Consider the following 22,414-nt stretch of genomic DNA (forward strand, 5'->3'; position numbering starts at 1 on the left):
TTTTAAGATACTAGAAAATAGTAGATGCTACAAAATAGCATATTTTTAATGTACACTGCATATGTTTTAGGATTATTCCTCCTAAATGTAATGAATGTATTCACTTCAAGGTGAGTATTATTTAAAAAAGTTATCTATTAAAATGCAGGTGTTTCCTGTCTATGGATTTTTTGTCTGATGAAAGGCGCCACCCAGAGTTGGTCAGTGGTGTTGCACTCCATTTTGAAAAAATGCTGACATTTCACAAAAACTGTACTCTCCAGTGTTCATGAAAAATTGTGTCTCCAACACGTGATACTCCATTAATACTTATTGCAGCAAGCGGTTAATAGACTGATTTGACGATAACAATGACTCAGCCGCCTTGCGGAGAAACCTCTTGATTCGCACATGTGGAACAGCATTGTGACTGAATGGCTTTCGATGAACACTTTCCAATAGATTTCACAGTTTTGCAGAAGTTAATTGACAGCTTGTCTGTTTTGCAGGGCTCGTCTGTGAAAAGAAAAATGGTGAAAAATCATTACACAGATATTCTGATAAGAGGATATACAGAGAGATTTTTCTATGGGCTGATGTTCTGACATTGAACAAGGGAGTTTAATATTTCAATAACTTCTGATACTTGGAATTTTTTTAATCGGAGCAGAACTAGAAGGAAACATTATAATTAATGCAATAACGTTGGAATAATAATAACAATAATAATAACTAAACAAAAAAACATGGAAAAAATACAGGAAAGGTAAAACTCTATTGGACCATGATGAGTTGGGCGTACGCCTATTTACTTAGCATACATTATGCAAATTATGACTGCGTACACTCGCCAAAAAAAACCATACAAATATCCATATGCAAATTTGCACCTCCCTACGCTGGAGAAATGGGTGGCGGCAAAAGATTACAGTAAGGGTCCATGGCAAATCCAAGGGGGGTGTTTGTGTACGAGATCTAACACCCACTCCTTTACCCGTCGGAGCAGTGCATCCCAAGGGCCACAGCGGCACGGGCCGCAATACTCATGTATGTTATAGTGGGTGATCAACACCCCCCCTCGCCCGGGAACCATCACTGGTAACGGCATGTTTGCATAATAGCGCCCTGAGGTGGAAACATACAGATATGCTTATGAATAGCCATATTCATTGCTGGTGCTTGAGAGCTGGTGGATGTACACACTAACGATGATGTTCGCCAGCACTAATTAGTCGCTTCTGATGGGCTGATGGTGAATTCACCTCCGAAGCTGATAGGTGCTTTCTTCATTGCTCGTGCATATATTATACGATTTTGTGGGCGTACTGTGCAACTGATTTTTTTGCTACTCTAATTCCAACATGTGAAGGAAGATTATACCTGTTGTTTTTTTTTAATTCAACTCAAGCCAAAATAGCGATTGAGTTTTTCAGTATCACAACAAAGTGTGACAGGGTCAGCATAATTCCACATGAAGTGATTGTGGAATGTCCAGATATCCCAGGTTTGGCAGAGCAATGACAGTAGGACTAAAGGGTCCAGTTCAGGTGTTGCCTCAATCAGAGTCTGGAAAGGCAGCTGATTACAGACACCTGTATGAGGCTGATAAAAGACCTGCAGAGACACTGGGAAACTGACTGTGAAGTAGTCACCCCGGTTATAGGCCCGGTGGTGACTAGTGTTAGGGATCCTGGACCTGTGAGTCCATTAAAAGAACTGTATTACTGTTTGGAAGATTCTGTGTACCAGCCTGTAACATCTTGGCTGCGAACACTGCACTGTCCTGTATTCCTGCCTGTGGTGAGAAAATAAACATCTGTGGGATCTTACCCGGTCTATGTGATTCTTGTCACACAATGTTAAAGCTTTTCTTGTGCCTGGTTGGGATTATGACTACTTCTGTGTACATATGCTGCCCGTGGAACTGGTGCACATGCTACTAGTGCATCTTGTGATGTACAAATGTGCAAGAGATCCTATTGTTGGATGCATATGAGGCTAACTCGGCATCAGGCTCTTTATCTTTTTAAAATCAACTTTCCAGAGAAAATGAATGACCCAAATTACCTGAATTATTAATGTAGCCAAACAGCCCAGAGAGTTTATTTCCACCGATCATGTTATGCAAGTCCCATTTGCAAGGTACTTGTGCTAAGGTTATTATTGTGCTGCAATGCATAAGAACCAAGGGCCTGATTCATACCCGGTTGCTATGAGCGTACGCTCGCTCGATGCGTGTGCAAATATTTTAAAGTGACGCAGCGGGGAGCGTTCGCTCGCCAAGGCATAAGCACGCCCATCTTACTTGTACGAGCGTTCGCTTTGTGTATGCAGACTCCCCTTAGCGAATGCAGAGATGCCCACTGCCCCACGTCATCTCCTGAAAGCTTGCAAAAACATTGGTACATTGGCCCTCATTCAGAGCCGCTAGTTAGCGGCAGTACACTTGTTCCGAGCGATGTTTGCACATCTGCGCATGCGTACGGTTTTTAGTACGCATGCGCGAACCAGTCAGTGCGGTCAAAAATCGTTTGTACGCTATATAGCGAGTGCCTGCTATTTTGAGTGACAGAATGAGGCGTATGTGGGTGGTAACAGGGGAAGGTGCTTGAAAATGGGGAGTGGAGATCCGAACGCAGGCGTGCTTAAAGGTCAAAACGGGCGTATTATGGGTGTGCATAATTAATTCAGCAGCGTCATTCACCACGTCACTGGGTTATTTTATAGCCAGAACTGCTCGCAAATTTGTGGTAGCAAACACCAACCACAAGAATAGCGAGCAGTTCATACGCTGGTCGATGTACTCGATTAATCTAATAAATAGCGGACATGACGTAGGATGCGAGCGGCCAGGGGGCGTTTTTAACAAATAAACGAGCGTATGTTTTGATCGCTCGTTCAGACTTAGAGGCGTGAACAAACTACAATTTGCGAACGGATCATTTGAATAGCCACCCCTTGTTTTTGAACGAACGACCGCAAATAGCGAACGGCTCTGAATCAGGCCCATTGACCACTATTGGATGTGAACGCAGTGCTCGTGGTAGCTTTTTTCTACCGCAAGCATTGCGAGGAAAACAGAGTAAAAAAATGGCTGGTGACGTGTACTATGATGCTGGCTGTTAATTATGCACGCCTCTAAAATGGCGTTGAAGCACTCAGGCACGCCTGCGTTTGCACCTCTACTCCCCCATTTTATTGTACTGCCCCTGTTACCACCCACAAATGGCCTCTCCTGTCACTCACTCTGCTGGGCTGGCGAGGGATCTGCGAACGCACTGTGTAGTTTGCGCGCACATACTGCGATGCATGCGCAGATTAGCAACCATCGGCAAAAGCGAGCGCACTGCGGATAGCGTCTGGGTCTGAATCAGGCCCCATGTTCTAATACAAACATCTAGTTGCTATGGATTACAGCACTTTGTTGCACAGTAGACTCTCCGCCAGATTTCTTTGATGTACCCCCTCCATATTAAGGCCCCCATACATCAGCAATTTATTGCAGCAATTGTGCAATTTGCAATCGATTGTCTATAAAATCTTTCCCTTTTTCAATCGATTGCAGAATTGCCACAATCGATTGAAAAAGGGAAAGATTTTTATACACAATCAATTGCTGATGTATGGGGGCCTTAAGTCCTCCCTCCATGTTACCCAGTTCTGGGACTCTCCTGAGGAAACCTAAGATGCCAACGTACGTTTCCTACAGTATATTCTTCAGATAGAAACTTTGGGCCTGATTCAGACCCACTCGCGAGCGGCTGTCCGCTCGCAAGTGGGTCGATGTTATGGACTGAGCATGCGCACGACGGAGGGAGCTCCGTCGTGCGCATGCGCCAGACGCGACGAGCGAAGGAAAGTCCTTCGCTCGTTGTGTCCGATCAAAGGGGGCGTGCTGTCAATGTTGATTGACAGCACGCCCCCTTTGGTGGGCGTGCCTCCCTGACGGGGGCGTTCCTAAGGGAACGCCTCCCGTCAGAAGCCGGCCCACTGACATCACTAGTGATGTCAGTGGGAGTGATTTTGGCTCTGATAGAGCCAAAATCACTCCGGAGCTTGCGGTTGAAAACCTCAACCGCAGGCTCCGGCTCGCAAATTCGATGGTCGCGATGGTCTCGACCATCGCGACGCATGCTCGTATAGCCTGTGGGTGGTGACCCACAGCTATACGAGCGTCCAGGAGGACGCTCCATGAAAATGGAGCCCGGCCCTCATTCAGAGCGTGCGCTCTGCTCAGAGCGTACGGCTCTGAATGAGGGCCTTTGTACCTTCAACTTAACAAACAAGTTAATAAAATGTTATTTTCAATTATTATTACTTGACATCGATATATCTGATAAAGGACACCAAATACAACTAAAGGCCCCCAGACATCAGCAATTGATTGCAGCAATCGTGCAATTTGCAATCGATTGTATATAAAAAACTTTTTCAATCGATTGTGGCAATTCTGCAATCAATTGAGAAAGGGAAAGATTTTTATACACAATCGATTGCAGATTGCTGCAATCAATTGCTGATGTATGGGGGCCTTAACATAAGAATTTCAACGAGGCTGATCCAGGTGCTTGGCTGAATCTCCCATGAGATTTGGCAAATCTGAAAGATCAGGCTGTCTGGTTCCTAGACAAAACATCCAGAGCCAATAGGCGGTCAGACAACATCAGCAAACGCACATAGATGCAATCAATATCTGGACGCACATACCATCCATCTCGGCCAGATAGTTGGCCGCACTAATGGTTCTCTTTGGCTCATGCACGTTGAGATTTGAGTACAATTGGGTCTAAATTTGCCTATTTGGGCATCAAAATTGCTGTGCACATTAAATATGCTGAAAAGGAGAAAATATGTTGTTCTGTTGTATAAACATACAAAATAACAGCAGATATTGATAATTACTTGTGTTGTGTGTCTGTCTGTTACAAGTTGACACAAAAACTACTGAACGGATTTCCATGAAAACTGTTTCATTGAGTAGTGAAAATTCCTAGAAATCACCTGCACTTTGTTTCATCTCCATCCATTCAGTTAAAGCTGAGCAATAACAAAAACATGTACTGACATCATCAATGCAAGAGATAGGTGTGGTACCATGTACACAGATGGTTAGGGGTGGGGGGAGAGGTGCTTTGGGCCCGCATTTACTAGAATAGGATAAGGTTACATAGTAGTCTGTGCACAGGGCACACAGTGACATTGGTGTGAGTGGTAGGTGAATAGGACAGGTTACATAGCAGTCTGTGCACAGGGCACACAGTGACATTGGTGTGAGTGGTGGGTGACTAGGATAGGTTACATAGCAGTATGTGCACAGGGCACACAGTGACATTGATGTGAGAGGTGGGTGAATAGGATAGGTTACATAGCAGTCTGTGCACAGGACACACAGTGACATTGGTGTGAGTGGTGGGTGAATAGGAGAGGCTACATAGCAGTCTGTGCACAGGGCACACTGTGACATTGGTGTGAGTGGTGGGTGAATATGATAGGCTACATAGCAGTCTGTGCACAGGACACACAGTGACATTGGTGTGAGTGGTGGGTGAATAGGATAGGCTACATAGCAGTCTGTGCACAGGGCACACAGTGACATTGGTGTGAGTGGTGGGTGAATAGGATAGGCTACATAGCAGTCTGTGCACAGGGCACACTGTGACATTGGTGTGAGTGGTGGGTGAATAGGATAAGGCTACATAGCATTCTGTGCACAGGGCACACAGTGACATTGGTGTAAGTGGTGGATGAATAGAATAAGGCTACATAGCAATCTGTGCACAGGGCACACTGTGACATTGGTGTGAGTGGTGGGTGAATAGGAAAGGTTACATAGCAGTCTGTGCACAGGACACACGGTGACATTGGTGTGAGTGGTGGGTGAATAGGATAGGCTACATGTCACTGTGTGCCCTGTGCACATACTGCTATTTATGTGAGTGATGGGTGAATAGGACAGGCTACATAGCAGTCTGTGCACAGGACACACAGTGACATTGGTGTGAGTGCTGGGTGAATAGGACAGGCTACATAGCAGTCTGTGCACAGGGCACTCAGTGACATTGGTGTGAGTGGTGGGTGAATAGGACAGGCTACATAGCAGTCTGTGCACAGGGCACTCAGTGACATTGGTGTGGGTGAATAGGATAGGCTATATGTCACTGTGTGCCCTGTGCACATACTGCTATTTATGTGAGTGATGGGTGAATAGGATAGGGCACATAGCAGTCTGTGCACAGGGCACTCAGTGACATTGGTGTGAGTGGTGGGTGAATAGTATAGGCTACATAACAGTCTGTGCACAGGGCACACAGTGACATTGGCAGAGTGGTGGGTGAATAGGACAGGCTACATAACAGTCTGTGCACAGGACACACAGTGACATTGGTGTGAGAGGTGGGTGAATAGGACAGGCTACATAGCAGTCTGTGCACAGGGCACACAGTGACATTGATGTGAGTGGTGGGTGAAAAGGATAGGTTACATAGCAGTCTGTGCACAGGGCACACAGTGACATTGGTGTGAGTGGTGAGTGAATAGGATAGGTTACATAGCAGTCTGTGCACAGGGCACACAGTGACATTGGTGTGAGTGGTGGGTGAATAGGACAGGCTACATAGCAGTCTGTGCACAGGACACACAGTGACATTGGTGTGAGAGGTGGGTGACTAGGATAGGCTACATAGCAGTCTGTGCACAGGGCACACAGTGACATTGGTGTGAGTGGTGGGTGAATAGGATAGGCTACATGTCACTGTGTGCCCTGTGCACATACTATTTATGTGAGTGATGGGTGAATAGGATAGGCTACATAGCAGTCTGTGCACAGGGCACACAGTGACATTGGGGTGAGAGGTGGGTGAATAGGACAGGCTACATAGCAGTCTGACATAGGTGTAAGTGGTGGGTGAATAGGAGAGGTTACATAGCAGTCTGGGCACAGGGCACACAGTGACATTGATGTGAGTGGTAGGTGAATAGGACAGGCTACATAGCAGTCTGGGCACAGGGCACACAGTGACATTGATGTGAGTGGTAGGTGAATAGGACAGGCTACATAGCAGTCTGTGCACAGGGCACACAGTGACATTGGTGTGAGTGGTGGGTGAATAGGATAAGTTTACATAGCAGTCTGTGTACAGGGCACACAGTGACATTGGTGTGAGAGGTGGGTGAATAGGATAAGGTTACATAGCAGTCTGTGTACAGGGCACACAGTGACATAGGTGTGAGTGGTGGCTGAATAGGATAGGCTACATACAGATCTGCCCAGCTATTTTGTTGCTCATGGCGTGGTGTGAGTCGCGCCACGGACTTGTGGCGTGGCGTGCAGGCCTCTGAGTCGCGCCATGGACTTGTGGAATACCGTGGTATTCTTCAACGAAGGATATGGTACGGCATGTAATACAGTGCTTAACCGCTGGGTGGCGAGTACTCCACTTTTGTAATTGCATGTAATATAGTGCTTAACCGCTGGGTGGCGAGTGCTCCACTGTACTGAATGTCTATCATATTCACAGCATTTGCATGAACGCACAACCCATACTGTATTTTAATGTCGCATAATATACTGTACAAATCACTGCACATACTGTATTGTACATACGGTACGGTGCAGTAACTGAATAGTAGAGAAGTTGCCGGAGTTGTTGTCACGGTATAACCGATACTGTAGAATAATTAGATGCACGCACAGCTTTCACTGATATGGGATGCTTTACAGTATGACATTTTTTTTTTTTTTAATTAAAAACAGCAGCGGGAGGAGTGCACAAGGATGAGGCCACTCTCTGTGGTTCACTGTACTGTAGCTGTCGTGTGGGCTAGTGGTTAGGTGATCACTTTGGTAGAATTATGGTCCGGGGTTCGATCCCTGGAAAAGAATATACTGTACCGTACTGTATATTTTTTTTTGTCACTGTCTGCACTGGACACTGTAGTGCCCAGAGAGGGCTCTGTACTGTACTGTATTTCACTGAATAGTGATTTCATACTGTGGCTATGGTGCGCCCAGAAACCGCAAAACGCAAACATGCGACAACGCATATGCGGGTACAAAATAGCGTTGCATCCCAAACTGATGACATTGGTGATGCTGCTCCAACCTTGCACACTAAGTACGGTAGTAGTGGGATCTGTAGAAGAGAGAGCTCTCTGTATTACACGGTTGGCGCTACGGTGGCTGCGATGGATTAGAAATGGAGGGGGTTACAATGGGATCTGTGGCGCCAAGCCATACGCCATGTAGCGCTATGCTATCACTGAGCATGCGCAGTTGGCTGTATTACTGCAGTCGGTACAGTATTGTATTCTGTTGCATTTCCATCTCTGGCGGGCGCATGCCCAGTAGGAGGGTTGCGATGGGATTTCTGGTGCATGCCCAGTGGGCCGAGAGTCATACACAGTGCATCAGGTCCCTTCCCCCAAAGCAAGCCAAGAGCCTCACATTACCATAATAAAGGAAGCTTTGTTAATCCATTTACTGTAAGCAGTCAGCTCTGCCCTAGTGTCCTGAAAAATGCTACGAATTGTCACCATTGGGAAAGACACCATCCCCCGTCTGCTAGGACAACTAGTGTGCCGCTATGAATGTGCCTGTACTGAATATTCAAAAGTGACGGTGCCCTACAATTTAGCACCACAGAATAGTGATTTCATAACTGCAGGAACTGTTATTGAAACTACTGTCTAGAATGTGAGACAGGCCTCTGCATCACAAACTGTGCGCCCAGAAACCGCAAACATGCAACAATGCATATGCGGTCTCAGCCTCGTGCACTATGGCTACGTCCCTTGGACTGTGTCTGAGAGTGCTTTCCGTCTGTGAGAGAGCGCTCTGTGTTCAAAGCTGACTGTGCGTTTGATGCGCAAAATAGCGTTGCATCCCAAACTGATGACATTGGTGATGCTGCTCCAACCTTGCACACTAAGTACGGTAGTAGTGGGATCTGTAGGAGAGAGAGCTCTCTGTATTACACGGTTGGCGCTACGGTGGCTGCGATGGATTAGAAATGGAGGGGGTTACAATGGGATCTGTGGCGCCAAGCCATACGCCATGTAGCGCTATGCTATCACTGAGTATGCGCAGTTGGCTGTATTACTGCAGTCGGTACAGTATTGTATTCTGTTGCATTTCCATCTCTGGCGGGCGCATGCCCAGTAGGAGGGTTGCGATGGGATTTCTGGCGCATGCCCAGTGGGCCGAGAGTCATACACAGTGCATCAGGTCCCTTCCCCCAAAGCAAGCCAAGAGCCTCACATTACCATAATAAAGGAAGCTTTGTTAATCCATTTACTGTAAGCAGTCAGCTCTGCCCTAGTGTCCTGAAAAATGCTACGAATTGTCACCATTGGGAAAGACACAATCACCCATCTGCCAGGACAACTAGTGTGCCGCTATGAATGTGCCTGTACTGAATATTCAAAAGTGACGGTGCCCTACAATTTAGCACCACAGAATAGTGATTTCATAACTGCAGGAACTGTTAGTGAAACTACTGTCTAGAATGTGAGACAGGCCTTTGCATCACAAACTGTGCGCCCAGAAACCGCAAAACGCAAACATGCGACAACGCATATGCGGTCTCAGCCTCGCGCACTATGGCTACGTCCCTTGGACTGTGTCTGAGAGTGCTTTCCATCTGTGAGAGAGCGCTCTGTGTTCAAAGCTGACTGTGCGTTTGATGCGCAAAATAGCGTTGCATCCCAAACTGATGACATTGGTGATGCTGCTCCAACCTTGCACACTAAGTACGGTAGTAGTGGGATCTGTAGGAGAGAGAGCTCTCTGTATTACACAGTTGGCGCTACGGTGGCTGCGATGGATTACAAATGGAGGGGGTTACAATGGGATCTGTGGTGCCAAGCCATACGCCATGTAGCGCTATGCTATCACTGAGCATGCGCAGTTGGCTGTATTACTGCAGTCGGTACAGTATTGTATTCTGTTGCATTTCCATCTCTGGCGGGCGCATGCCCAGTAGGAAACAAAGAAAACCTTGCCGCCGAAACTCTGCCATGCTATTGGACCACAAGGAAGTGCATATTTCAAATACACCAATCAGCGGCCAGATTTTCTGCGGGAAGGAATTCTTTTGTGTCTGGTAGCATAAAAGAGCGTCTCAGACCGCACTAGCTATCCACACTGTGAATCTGCTACTTAACTGTACGGACTTGCTGCTCGGATTGTCTCATCGGCACGTATCAACAGTACGAACCCTTGAGATACTGTACTACTACCTGCAACGCTGCCTGACTTCTAAGTCGCTGTTGTTGCTGCTCATTACCGTGATCTACCTCTGTAACTCTGCCTGACTTCCGAGTCACCTTTGTTGCTGTACCGTGAGCTTCTACAGCTGTTTCCTACAGTATCAACCCGCAGGTACTGTAAGTATGGGAGCTTGCTAGGTTCACGGTCATTTTGCAGTTTGCTGTGTTAGACGCTGATTTGCGCAGCGACTTTTCAATGCATATACGGTAACGTTTTGTTTTGCTCGGCGACCATTTTTGTTTCCGTCGCAATATTGCTGTGTTTATTGTCCTGTTTGTCTCCTTCATACGGTAGATGCATATTTGCGTATTTAGGGGCATACTGTATGAAAGCTTGATGTGAGATTAAATTGGGAAATATATATCACAAATTAGCTCAAAACTATCATTTATTAAACACAGCCTGCAAAATGAAATTTACTAGCTGGTTATACTGTACATGTTATGGCTGATGTACAGTAAGAATGTAATAACCCCCTGTGTTTAAGATACTGAACATTACATTACTGTATGTACTGTATACTGTACTCAGTCTGTATACTCAGCAACAGTACTGTAACGTATTTCTCTTGTTCTTTAAACAGATTTTGTCGTCAAACATGGCAAAAATCAGCAAAGCCATCAGCAAGATAATTGCAAGCATGAAAAAAGAACACAAAACAACACGACAGATCCAGGCCTGGCTGAAAGAGTGTGGTGTTCTTGTTAGTTTTCAGACTGTGCGCTATCATGCATTTGAGAGAACGCGGACCAGATATAGATTTCCTTCTAAATGCACATGGTAGGTACTTTACATAAACCTTTTTTTATTACAGTATACTGTATGTTGCTAGATTGGTACTGTATTGTGTTCCAATTTCAACACTAACTGTCCAATAATTGCTATATGCTCTGTATGTGTTCTACCGTAGGAGCGTCAAAAAGATTGTGCACAAATTGACTTGTGAGGATGATGAGCGTACAGCTTTACAAATCAAACGTATTCTAAAAGCAGAATGTGACCTGGACATCTCCTGTTCCAGCATCAAACGGATGCGTAAGGAACTGGGATGGACTTTTGGCCCTACAAGGTACTGTACATACTGTAAAATATATATACTGTATATTAATAATGCACTGATTTTACATGACAGTAAACTAAAACTTGTTTTTATTTCACAGGATAAATCCCATGATAAGGGATGTTAATAAAGTAAAGAGAGTTGAACAAGCACGACGGTGGATAGAGAGTGGAGAGAATTTTAATGACGTAATTTTCACAGATGAAACTTCGGTTTCTCTCGAGAGGTTCTCAAGACTGTCCTTCCGACACCGTGCACATCTCTCACTTAAACCACGTCCGAAGCATCCGTTAAAAGTCCATGTATGGGGAGGTATATCTCGTTGGGGTGCAGGACCGATCTATATTTTTGAAGGTGCAGTACAGTAATGCTTGTTTTAAAAATGATTTTGCAGTCCTGTACAGTGTATGCTTGTTACTGACAATTTCTCATCTCTTTAGGCATCATGGATAAGACCTTCTTCCAAGAAAAAATAGTAGATTGCTGTATGGTGCCATTTGTGAGAAAATGCTTCCCATCAGGACATCGATTATTCCAGGATAATGATCCCAAACATTCGGCTTCAGCAAAATTCATGGAAGAGAGAGGGATAAATTGGGAACGCACACCACCAGAGTGAGTATTGTCCTATAGTACTGTATTAACTGTTTATTGTACCAAAAAGTATGTACAGTACCAAGCAGTAATTATTCTAGTACACTTTATACTAAAGTACAGTACTGTGACTGAATATTTTTTTTATTTTTACTTACCTGTAGGTCACCGGACATGAATCCCATTGAAATGGTCTGGGCCCAGTTGAAGAGGTTCATCAGGTCTGATGTGAAACCAACAACTAAACAGGAACTTTTGGATGGGATAATGAAGTTTTGGAGAACAGTATTGACACGTGCCCAGTGTAACAATTATATTGATCATCTCCATAGAGTCTTACCAGTTGTCATCGAAAGAAACGGTCAAGCAACTGCTATGTAGCTTATACTGTACTGTATATAATTTGTAATGTGGAGGAGGGGTTTAACTTCCTTGATGTTGCCATTTGTAATGCAGATGTTTCAAGTTTTCAGGTTCCTTTAGTTCATATACTGTACACTACAATAGTAGTGGCTGCTTCAACATCCACATCCATAGTTGCAGACATACAGTAGTGGGTGCACCGTGAATTGAGAGACAGGCTTCTACTGTATGGTTAGAGCGGCGGTCCCTTCGACAACAGGATAAGGTGAGATTTTTGGTAATGTTAGTGCTCTGTTATCGTATTCACACAGCTGGTGTTCACCTCCATCTGGGGCACCCAAATACTGTTTTGTTTCATCTATTTTTTTTTTTATGTTATATTATGGTGCACTCTGATGCACGGTAGAGTCTGCACCTGGTATAGGTGAAACTCTGAACCTGAGGCCAAAAGTGCCAGTGATGATTTTAAATTAAAAGCCAACTCTTTTTGTGTAGTCCTCGGTCCCCCAGTAGGGCTAAAGAAGTCCCCCCCCCTCTGTAAAGCATGTTACTGTAGGTTAAATAAAAATTTTCATTAATTTATACAATTGTTGTTTGTACTGTATGTTTACGTCATTTTGCCAGGCATGAAATTATCGCTGTATTCAATTTGAAAGCTTTTCTGCCTACTGTAGGCGGGAAGTCAATGCAATGTACAGTAAGACAGTATGTAAAAAAGTTTCGCCTACTGTATGAATAGCAGGTGGAAAAATTTCGTGAATTGGGGTGCAATGTTGCGGGAAGCCTTCAACGTCCCCTAAAGGTACTGTAAACTGCGTAAGTTTTTTTTTAAAAAAAAGTCAGAACACACTAAAAATTCACTTTCATTTTGGGGGGTGGAAGAAAAAAAATTGGGGGGAAAAAGTGAAACTTGTAGGGGTAAATTTACTAAGATGGGAATTCTATTTAAGAAGTTACTGTACTGTATGTTGCCCATAGCATCCAATCAGATTCTACTGTACTTAGCATTTATCTACAGTAGCACCTTCTAGAAGATACTGTACAGTAATACCTGGAATCAGATTGGTTGCTATGGGCAAAATCACTTAATAGCACTACCATATTAGTACATTTACCCCCTAATATATAAAATGTACTGAGTTTAGTAAAAAAAAAAAAAGCGCTAAATGGGTATACAGTAGATATGGGCATGCGCCTGAGATACGATGACGTACAGTATTGTAGGAAACACTCAAGCCAGGTGCAAACTTGGTATTGCAGGCGGCTGTAGTGTAATGGTAAATAATCAAACCAATACATTACGCTGCCTGTACAACCCTTTTGCGGGTTCGAAGCTTGAAAGGTTACACTTTTTATTTTTTATTAACAAGGTTAGACTTTTTGGTCAAAGTACTGTGGCATAGAAATACCAGAATTTCTGGATAATGTACTGTATTAGTGAAGATTTAAAACAAAATAAAATTACCGTATAAAGTATGTACTTTAAAGGTCTCGAACCAGTGGTACAAGAAAATGGTAGATGCAGTAGAGCTAGGCATTAACCCCCTAGACTACTGCATCTACTATACTGTAGTTCCTAGAGTCAGGGAATCACTACAATGTCTACCGTATTGTACTTACAACTACAGTTATAAGTACCGTATAATACAGACAACTGGGCATGCGCAGTGCTATGAGACTCAATACGCCACAGTGTAGCGCGCAACAATGCGGTATACTTTATGGCGTACCGTATGGAGCAACAAACTACAGTACTGTAGCTGGGCACATATACAGTACAATAGATTGATTTTTGTAAGGGTTGGATAACAAGACTGAACTACAGTACTATAGTGAACATTAAAAAAATCCATTAAATTATAAAGGTCTCGAACATAAGGAGAGAAGTGTAAGCAAGACGGATCACCTAAGCCCTTGCTCACAAGTCTCTCCTAGTCCTCTACAGTACTTTGTGACATCTACAGTACCATACGATGACGTACAGTACTCAGGCGTCTGTAGCGTAGAGGTAAGAAATCGTACTTCTACATTGCAGACGTCTGTACAACCCGGGTTCGAAACCAGGAAGCTTAATAATGAAGCTTTTCATTATTATTAGACAGTCAAGGTTACACTTTTTATTTTTAATATTATTATTACACAGTCAGTGTAATAATAACACACTTTCACTGTGTGTGAATCATGACCTGGTACTGTACAGTATGATATTCCATACTGTACGCCATGGCGTACAGTACATAGCCATAGCGCTACAAGGGTATGGCTATGGCGCAGCACCACTGGCAATGCATTGCAACCCCGCCACTGGGCACAAGCCAGAGATCCTATTTGTACCGTAACCCATCAGAACTGGCTATAAGTTACCACAACGCAAACTGTGCTGACAGTTGACGCAATTTTGCGGTTTAAACGCTGAGTCAGTTTGTACTAGAGAGACCCCTCTCTTATACACAGTCAACTATCAGTTACTACACATATTAAATTAATAATGTTACCAAGTCTAAGACAGCATTTTCATTGACGCAAGTTTGCGCTCTGCATCTACCCTACAAACTGCTGTTAGTCCACTACTGTAGCACCTTATGTACTGTAGTAATGAATTTACTATTGTGTATACTGTGCGGTACTGTAAGTCTCGGACAGTGCAGAATGGCACTAGTGTGAAAATTCAACAGTACTGTTGGCAATACAGACAACTGGGTATGCGCCATAAAATAGCGCAACTTAATGTATGGCTTGGCTCCACTGGACATGGGGCACACATTCCATTGTGATTAAAATCCGACCACTGGGCACGCGCAGACATTGACGCAATTTTGTGGTTTAAACGCTGAGTCAGTTTGTACTATAGAGACCCCTCTCTTATACACAGTCAACTATCAGTTACTACACATATTAAATTAATAATGTTACCAAGTCTAAGACAGCATTTTCATTGACGCAAGTTTGCGCTCTGCATCTACCCTACAAACTGCTGTTAGTCCACTACTGTAGCACCTTATGTACTGTAGTAATGAATTTACTATTGTGTATACTGTGCGGTACTGTAAGTCTCGGACAGTGCAGAATGGCACTAGTGTGAAAATTCAACAGTACTGTTGGCAATACAGACAACTGGGTATGCGCCATAAAATAGCGCAACTTAATGTATGGCTTGGCTCCACTGGACATGGGGCACACATTCCATTGTGATTAAAATCCGACCACTGGGCACGCGCAGACATTGACGCAATTTTGCGGTTTAAACGCGCAGTCAGTTTGATATACAGAAACCAGTTTCTTTAACAGGGCCCATTGCCACTTGATGGTCATAATAAATAACTATAATGTCCGCGTTCATGTCAGCGCCGGCATTGACGCAAGTTTGCGTTCTAAGGTACAGTACTGTATGTACAATAATAAAAATCCTAGTTTCGCTGTTTGACTCCCAAAGCACTGGGCAGACATGCGCTCCACATGTACTGTATTGAATACTGAATATTTTGAGTGAAGATTTTAAAAATAAATTAAAAAAACATACTGTATTTTCAAGGTCTCGAACCCACGGAACAAGAAGAGAGGAGAAGCAGTGAGACTAGGCATTAGACCGCTAGGCCACACGCTTCACCCATTAATAGAGTTCTGTAGTTTGTAAAGTCTAATGTCTAAGCTTCTGTCAAACAATCATCGGCCGGCGATACAGAACATACCGTACGGTACATTGGAAAGTGACACCTGGTGGGCAAAATGTTGTATTACACATCATGAAATCACACGCATGCGCTATGTAGTTTAGGAAAAGTGACACCTGGTGGACAAAAAGTTGTATTACACTTAATGAAATCTGACGCATGCGCTATGTAGTTTAGGAAAAGTGACATCTGGTGGGCAAAATGTTGTATTAGACGTAATGACTTTTTTCACTAATAAACTTTCTTTGTGGCACGACTCATGGCGTGGTGTGTGGCGCGCCATACGTGGCGTGAGAGATAGCACTGTGATGCCACGTTATAGCTGGGCACATCAGTAGCAGTCTGTGCACAGTACACACAGTGACATTGATGTGAGTGGTGAGTGAATAGGAGAGGTTACATAGCAGTCTGTGTACAGGGCACACTGTGACATTGGTGCGAGATGTGGGTGAATAGAATAAGGTTACATAGCAGTCTGTGCACAGGGCACACAGTGACATTGGTGTGAGTGGTGGGTGAATAGGATAGGCTACATAGCAGTCTGTGTACAGGGCACACAGTGACATTGGTGTGAGAGGTGGGTGAATAGGATAAGGTTACATAGCAGTCTGTGCACAGGGCACACAGTGACATTGGTGTGAGTGGTGGGTGAATAGGATAGGCTACATAGCAGTCTGTGCACAGGGCACACAGTGACATTGGTGTGAGTGGTGGGTGAATAGGATAAGTTTACATAGCAGTCTGTGTACAGGGCACACAGTGACATTGGTGTGAGAGGTGGGTGAATAGGATAAGGTTACATAGCAGTCTGTGTACAGGGCACACAGTGACATTGGTGTGAGTGGTGGGTGAATAGGATAGGCTACATAGCAGTCTGTGTCCAAGGCACACAGTGACATTGGTGTGAGAGGTGGGTCAATAGGATAAGGTTACATAGCAGTCTGTGTACAGGGCACACAGTGACATTGGTGTGAGAGGTGGGTGAATAGGATAGGTTACATAGCAGTCTGTGTACAGGGCACACAGTGACATTGGTGTGAGAGGTGGGTGAATAGGATAGGCTACATAGCAGTCTGTGCACAGTACACACAGTGACATTGATGTGAGTGGTGAGTGAATAGGATAGGCTACATAGCAGTCTGTGCACAGGACACACAGTGACATTGGTGTGAGTGGTGGGTGAATAGGATAGGTTACATAGCAGTCTGTGCACAGTACACACAGTGACATTGATGTGAGTGGTGAGTGAATAGGATAGGCTACATAGCAGTCTGTGCACAGTACACACAGTGACATTGATGTGAGTGGTGAGTGAATAGGATAGGCTACATAGCAGTCTGTGCACAGGACACACAGTGACATTGGTGTGAGGGGTGGGTGAATAGGAGAGGTTACATAGCAGTCTGTGCACAGGGCACACAGTGACATTGGTGTGAGTGGTGGGTGAATAGGACAGGCTACATAGCAGTCTGTGCATGTAATAGAAAGTGGTTTCCATGGACAAATATTACATTTTTAAAACATGGACAGGTTCATCAAATTGGTGTCATATGGAAAAAATAGACAAAAAAAAAAGATACTGAAAATGTTCAATTGAAAAGAGAGAACCTGAGAAAAACGGTAAAACTGCGTGACAGCAGCTCTTCATTAACTGAATGAAGGGATACACCTATCATCCACCCTACTCATCTGTTCTCAGCTCACCACCATCTGTAACTAGTACTACATTCTAAATGGATCCATATTGTTAGTTTGATAGTTTTATTTGTTTATTGCTATTTTTCCTTCTCTTGAATATGCTCCACAATGTGTACTAGTGTCCCAGTCTTTTTGCACTCGGGTCCCATGCATATGTTTTATTATTATTATTATCATTTAATTATATGGCGCCACAAGGGTCCCACAGCGCCTTACAAAGTACATAATCAAATAAGTAACCAGCGACGTACAATACAATACGAAGCAGGACACAGACATGGATAATAAACATTGCTATATTAGCGACCCTAACACCCATATAAGCAGCCAAGTGTTAGTTGCCCTAGTGGGGAGTAAGAGATAAATGACAATACAGTAGGGAGAAGCACAAGAGGGCAGAGGGCCCTGCTCGAAAGAGCTTACATTCTGAATTATGTTCCTATGCTCTTAATTTTATATGCTGGCATTATAGTTTTAAAGTGTCCCGGGGTCCCCAAAGCCTTAATCCAGTTCTGCAATACTGTAACTTCAGAGGTCTCTCAAACCATTGACAAAGCAGCTTGTAAGCTGTTGAACTTGTATTTCTTACTTCAGAAAGGAACTTCAAAAACCGTGAAGAAGTTTCAAAGGCTTCATTAAAAAAAAGACGCGTGATTTACAATATTGATCTCCTCTGTTGCAGGAATTTGGAATTGATCACTGTCTGAGTTATGCAGTGAGCTCATCAAGAAATTCCAAGTATATTTCATAGGACAGTAGAAAAAGGCAAAAACCTTTAGGGCAGGGGTGGGGAACCCATTTTTTTGCTGAGGGCCATTTTGATTTATAAAATATTATTTGCGGGGCCGGTGCAGGCCACGACATTGCTGCATAGATTGTGGCTGCAGGGTGCCATTCTAAGCACCCTGCTAACCAGATGAGGCTAGCAGAATAAAGCTCCGAGGTCCTGACCAAATGATTCCGGGGGGCCTTATACAGCCCCTGGGCCTGAGGTTCCCCATCAATGCTTTAGGGGATGGAGGAAGAAGCCAAACGAAACTGGAAAGATGAAGTTTCACTTCTGTAATTGTCAAAGTTTTGTTTGTATTTATACCGGAAATCTTGTTTGGTCATAGAATGTATGAGGTAAACCTCCATACCAGGCAAACATCTAAAGAACCCCTAATAACACTAAGATTGGAAAGAGGAAAAAAATGGGAAACAGCAGCAACAGGAAAACCTCCCATACTGCATCATACTGTTCTAACCCATATAGACAGGTCACTACTCACATCCCACATGGACGAATGAAACACCACATTGACTGAAAGTAGGAATACCAATAATCAAAATCTAAGTAGGGGAAATCCACATATATTCAATATGTAGTTATGTACATACCAATTGGTTCAATTTATTCATTTATTTATAGACTAGTTAAATGCTGCTATATAACTTTATTCGGACACAATCATGCAATCATATAAAGGACACTATGCACAGACCTATACACACATCAGATATGCTTTTGAGATTTTTTGCTCTCTTGAAAACTACTTTAGGTTTGTTCTCTAAGCTTTTAGCCAACACTGGATCGGTAAATAATAATTTATAATTAGTCTTAACTATATTAGTAATCTTGTTGGCCACTATGTTATATTTAGAGATGAAGGATAAGCCATAATCCAAATTGTCAGACTCTTCTGTAATAGACTGAGCCCCAATACTCTCAACCCCCTCAGTTTCTTTATACTTGACAGTACTTTCATTCCTATCCACTGCATGTTGGGAACTAGTTTGTAATGGTCCATTAGCATTACCGGAAATGTTATGTCCTATGTCATATGGAGCAATCATTGCTTTCTTAGGTCATCTATATTGGAAAGGTCAAATAGAACTATCTAGTGTGCTGGAATAATCCATCGCCTCATCTAAAACCTCCCTTGGATACTCCTTTTCTCTAAAATCCTTAACGATACCCAATGCTTGCACCTTTAATATTTCATCGGATGTACAGTTTCTAGGTTTACGGTGTAACTGGCTCTTAGGTACATTTTTCAACCAGCTCTTATTATGATTGCTGGAGAAAGGAATATAATCCATACATCAACCTGTTTCTTAAAGGAAGAGACACATATGGTATCCTGTATCACCTCCACTGTGATATCTAAAAAAGTAATGTGAGTGGGATCGTGAGTGCAAGTGAAGGATAAACCAAGAGGGTTAGTGTTCAAATATTCAACAAAAGTAGTGACAGAATCAGCATCACCATCCCAAATAAATAACAGGTCATCAATATAGTGACAGTAGAGCACAGTGGGCCTGATTCAGAGCCGGACGCTCTGAATCAGGGCGTTGTTTTTTTTTTTTTTTGTGCGGACTCCTGGCCGCTTGCATAGCTGTGGTTGACCACCCACAGCTATTGCGAGCGGCCAGGATGATGGTCGCGATGGTCAAGACCATTGTGCCTTGCGACGAGACCCTTGTGGTAGTGGCCGCAAGCCCCAGGGAGCTTCCTGCTCTAATAGAGCCAAAGGCTCTCCCACTGACATCACTGGTGATGTCAGTGGGGCCGCCCACAAATGGCAGGTGTTTCCTTGGGAACGCCTCCATTTGTGAAGCCACCCCCCCGCCACGCCTACAAAATGGGGCTAGCTGTTGATCAACATCGACAGCCGCCCCTTTTGTTGTGAGCCACGGAGCGAGAGAATTTCTCTCTCGCTCCGGGGCTTGTGCAAGCGCAGTGCGGCCGCTGCGCGTGCGTAGAACCCACCATCAACCCGCTTGCGAGCGCTCAAGTGCTTGCAAGCGGGTCTGAATCAGGCCCAGTGTTCGCACCGTATGGGCCATCCCATATATGATGTTGTTCCAGGCGGCCCATATATAAGTTAGCGAAACTCGGTGCGAAACGGGTCCCCATCGCTGTACTGAGGACCTGTAAATAGTGCACGTGATCAAACAAAAAATAATTGTGAGAAAGAATAAATGCAATAGAAGACAAAATAAACTCACGCTGCCCCCCCCGAAATCCCCTCATCTTTACGTAAATACATCTCTACAGTTTCGATCCCCAATTTTTGCGGTATGTTAGTGTATAAAGCTTGCACATCGCAAGTAACCAATCGGTAGCTGGGCTTCCATTTGAAACCCTCAATTTTAGTAATAAATTGGGTAGTGTCCCGAATATGTGATCTCAAAGAGGCAGCGTGAGGCTGCAAAAAATAATCAACATAAAATGATAAATTGGAAGTGAGACCCCCTATCCCAGAAATTATGGGATAACCCGGCGGATTGTGTAGTGTTTTGTGTATTTTGGGGAGGTGACAATATACGGGGGTGATTGGTTGGAGGGGATACAGGAAATCAAACTCGCCTTTACCAATAACACCATATACAACAGCATTACTTAATAGTACCTTCAGATCACTTTGAACATTTTTTGTGGGATCTTGTGAAAGGATCTTATAAAACCGTTCATCCGATAACTGTCTCTGTGCTTCTAAAATGTAAGTGGCGGAATCCTGCACTACAACCCCCCCACCCTTGTCCGCAGGTTTAATAGTAACTGAGGGATCTTTGGATAGGATCTTTAGGGCTTGTCTCTCTCTAGCATTGAGATTAAACATACATGGATGTATTGGAGTATCGCGTAGCTGGCGAACATTTTCTAAGGTGGTAAAATAAAATGTGTCAATTGCACTGCTCTTGTGATTAATCGGGAAAAATTGTGACTTGTTTTTAAACCTCCGCATAAATGGTCTATTAATATCAAACACCCATTCACCTGCAAGTCCCTGATCTCCATTCTCAGCCAGTAAGCCTACAAGAGCTTCAATTCCGTCACGATCACTCCGATCTAATATTATGGGATGGCCTATTATCTCCTTAATGGACAACTTTTTCTGTGCAAAGTATCTCTTTCTGCACAAACCACTAATGTATCGATTTAACTGAACAAACAAAATCGAAGAAATTGGGTTGTGACGTGGGTGCAAAATTCAAACCTCTTGATAGGACACTGACTTCCTCATCAGTGAGTGTACTAGTAGAGAGGTTGAATACCCCTCTAGAATTTACTGGAATTTTCAATTTCTTTTTTCCTTTTTCTTCCCCGTCTCCCTCTAGGTCTATATCTCTTGCCCATTTGGGGTATTGTGATAGTGATGCAAATCGGTTTTGCCTGTTCATGTAAAGTGGATTGTTGGGGGGGGTCCCCCCTTCTTATCCACCGCTCTGTCTAAAAAACGGTCATTCTGTGTATTAGGAGAATGATGTTTATTGAATTGAGGATTAAAATCCCTCCTAGATCCTTTGGGTCTCACTACTTGCCAATCCTGTGTGGTTGCTAAATCATCCATCCTAGTTATATTCCTAGATGGTGCAATCTTCTCATAATTGGGATTAGTGTTACTGAATATGGGCTCATTAGTTTGGTTATGCAGCTGATACTGCCCCTTTCTTTGATGTCTGTAACGATATGGTAACTGTTCTTTTCTTTTTATGATATGATCTCACCACATCGTTCTTATAATCTTGTAAATCCCTTTTAAATTTCTGTTCCTTTCTCTCCACAATTTCGTTTTCATACTAATCCAGTCTAGTATTAGTGAGGGATTTCCTCTCCCTATAATGAGGGGGTCTCACTTCCAATTTATCATTTTATGTAGATAATTTTTTGCAGCCTCACGCTGCCTCTTTGAGATCACATATTCGGGACACTACCCAATTTATTACTAAAATTGACTGTTTCAAATGGAAGCCCAGCTACCGATTAGTCACTTGTGATGTGCAAGCTTTATACAC

General features: G+C 43.7%; 1 protein-coding gene across 1 annotated transcript in view; it reads right to left on the reverse strand.

Annotated features, from left to right (window-relative positions):
• Positions 1–355: 355 nt before the first annotated feature.
• The window catches only part of ADAMTS12 (ADAM metallopeptidase with thrombospondin type 1 motif 12), a 727,141-nt gene continuing 705,082 nt past the window's right edge, over positions 356–22,414 (reverse strand). The window contains exon 24 of the mRNA XM_088466956.1: positions 356–495. Coding sequence (XP_088323082.1) covers positions 356–495 — 140 coding nt within the window. The remainder of the gene's footprint in view (positions 496–22,414) is intronic.

Source organism: Taudactylus pleione, unplaced genomic scaffold (assembly GCF_031769625.1).
Source record: "Taudactylus pleione unplaced genomic scaffold, aTauple2 ptg000068l, whole genome shotgun sequence".
Lineage (NCBI taxonomy): Eukaryota > Metazoa > Chordata > Amphibia > Anura > Myobatrachidae > Taudactylus > Taudactylus pleione.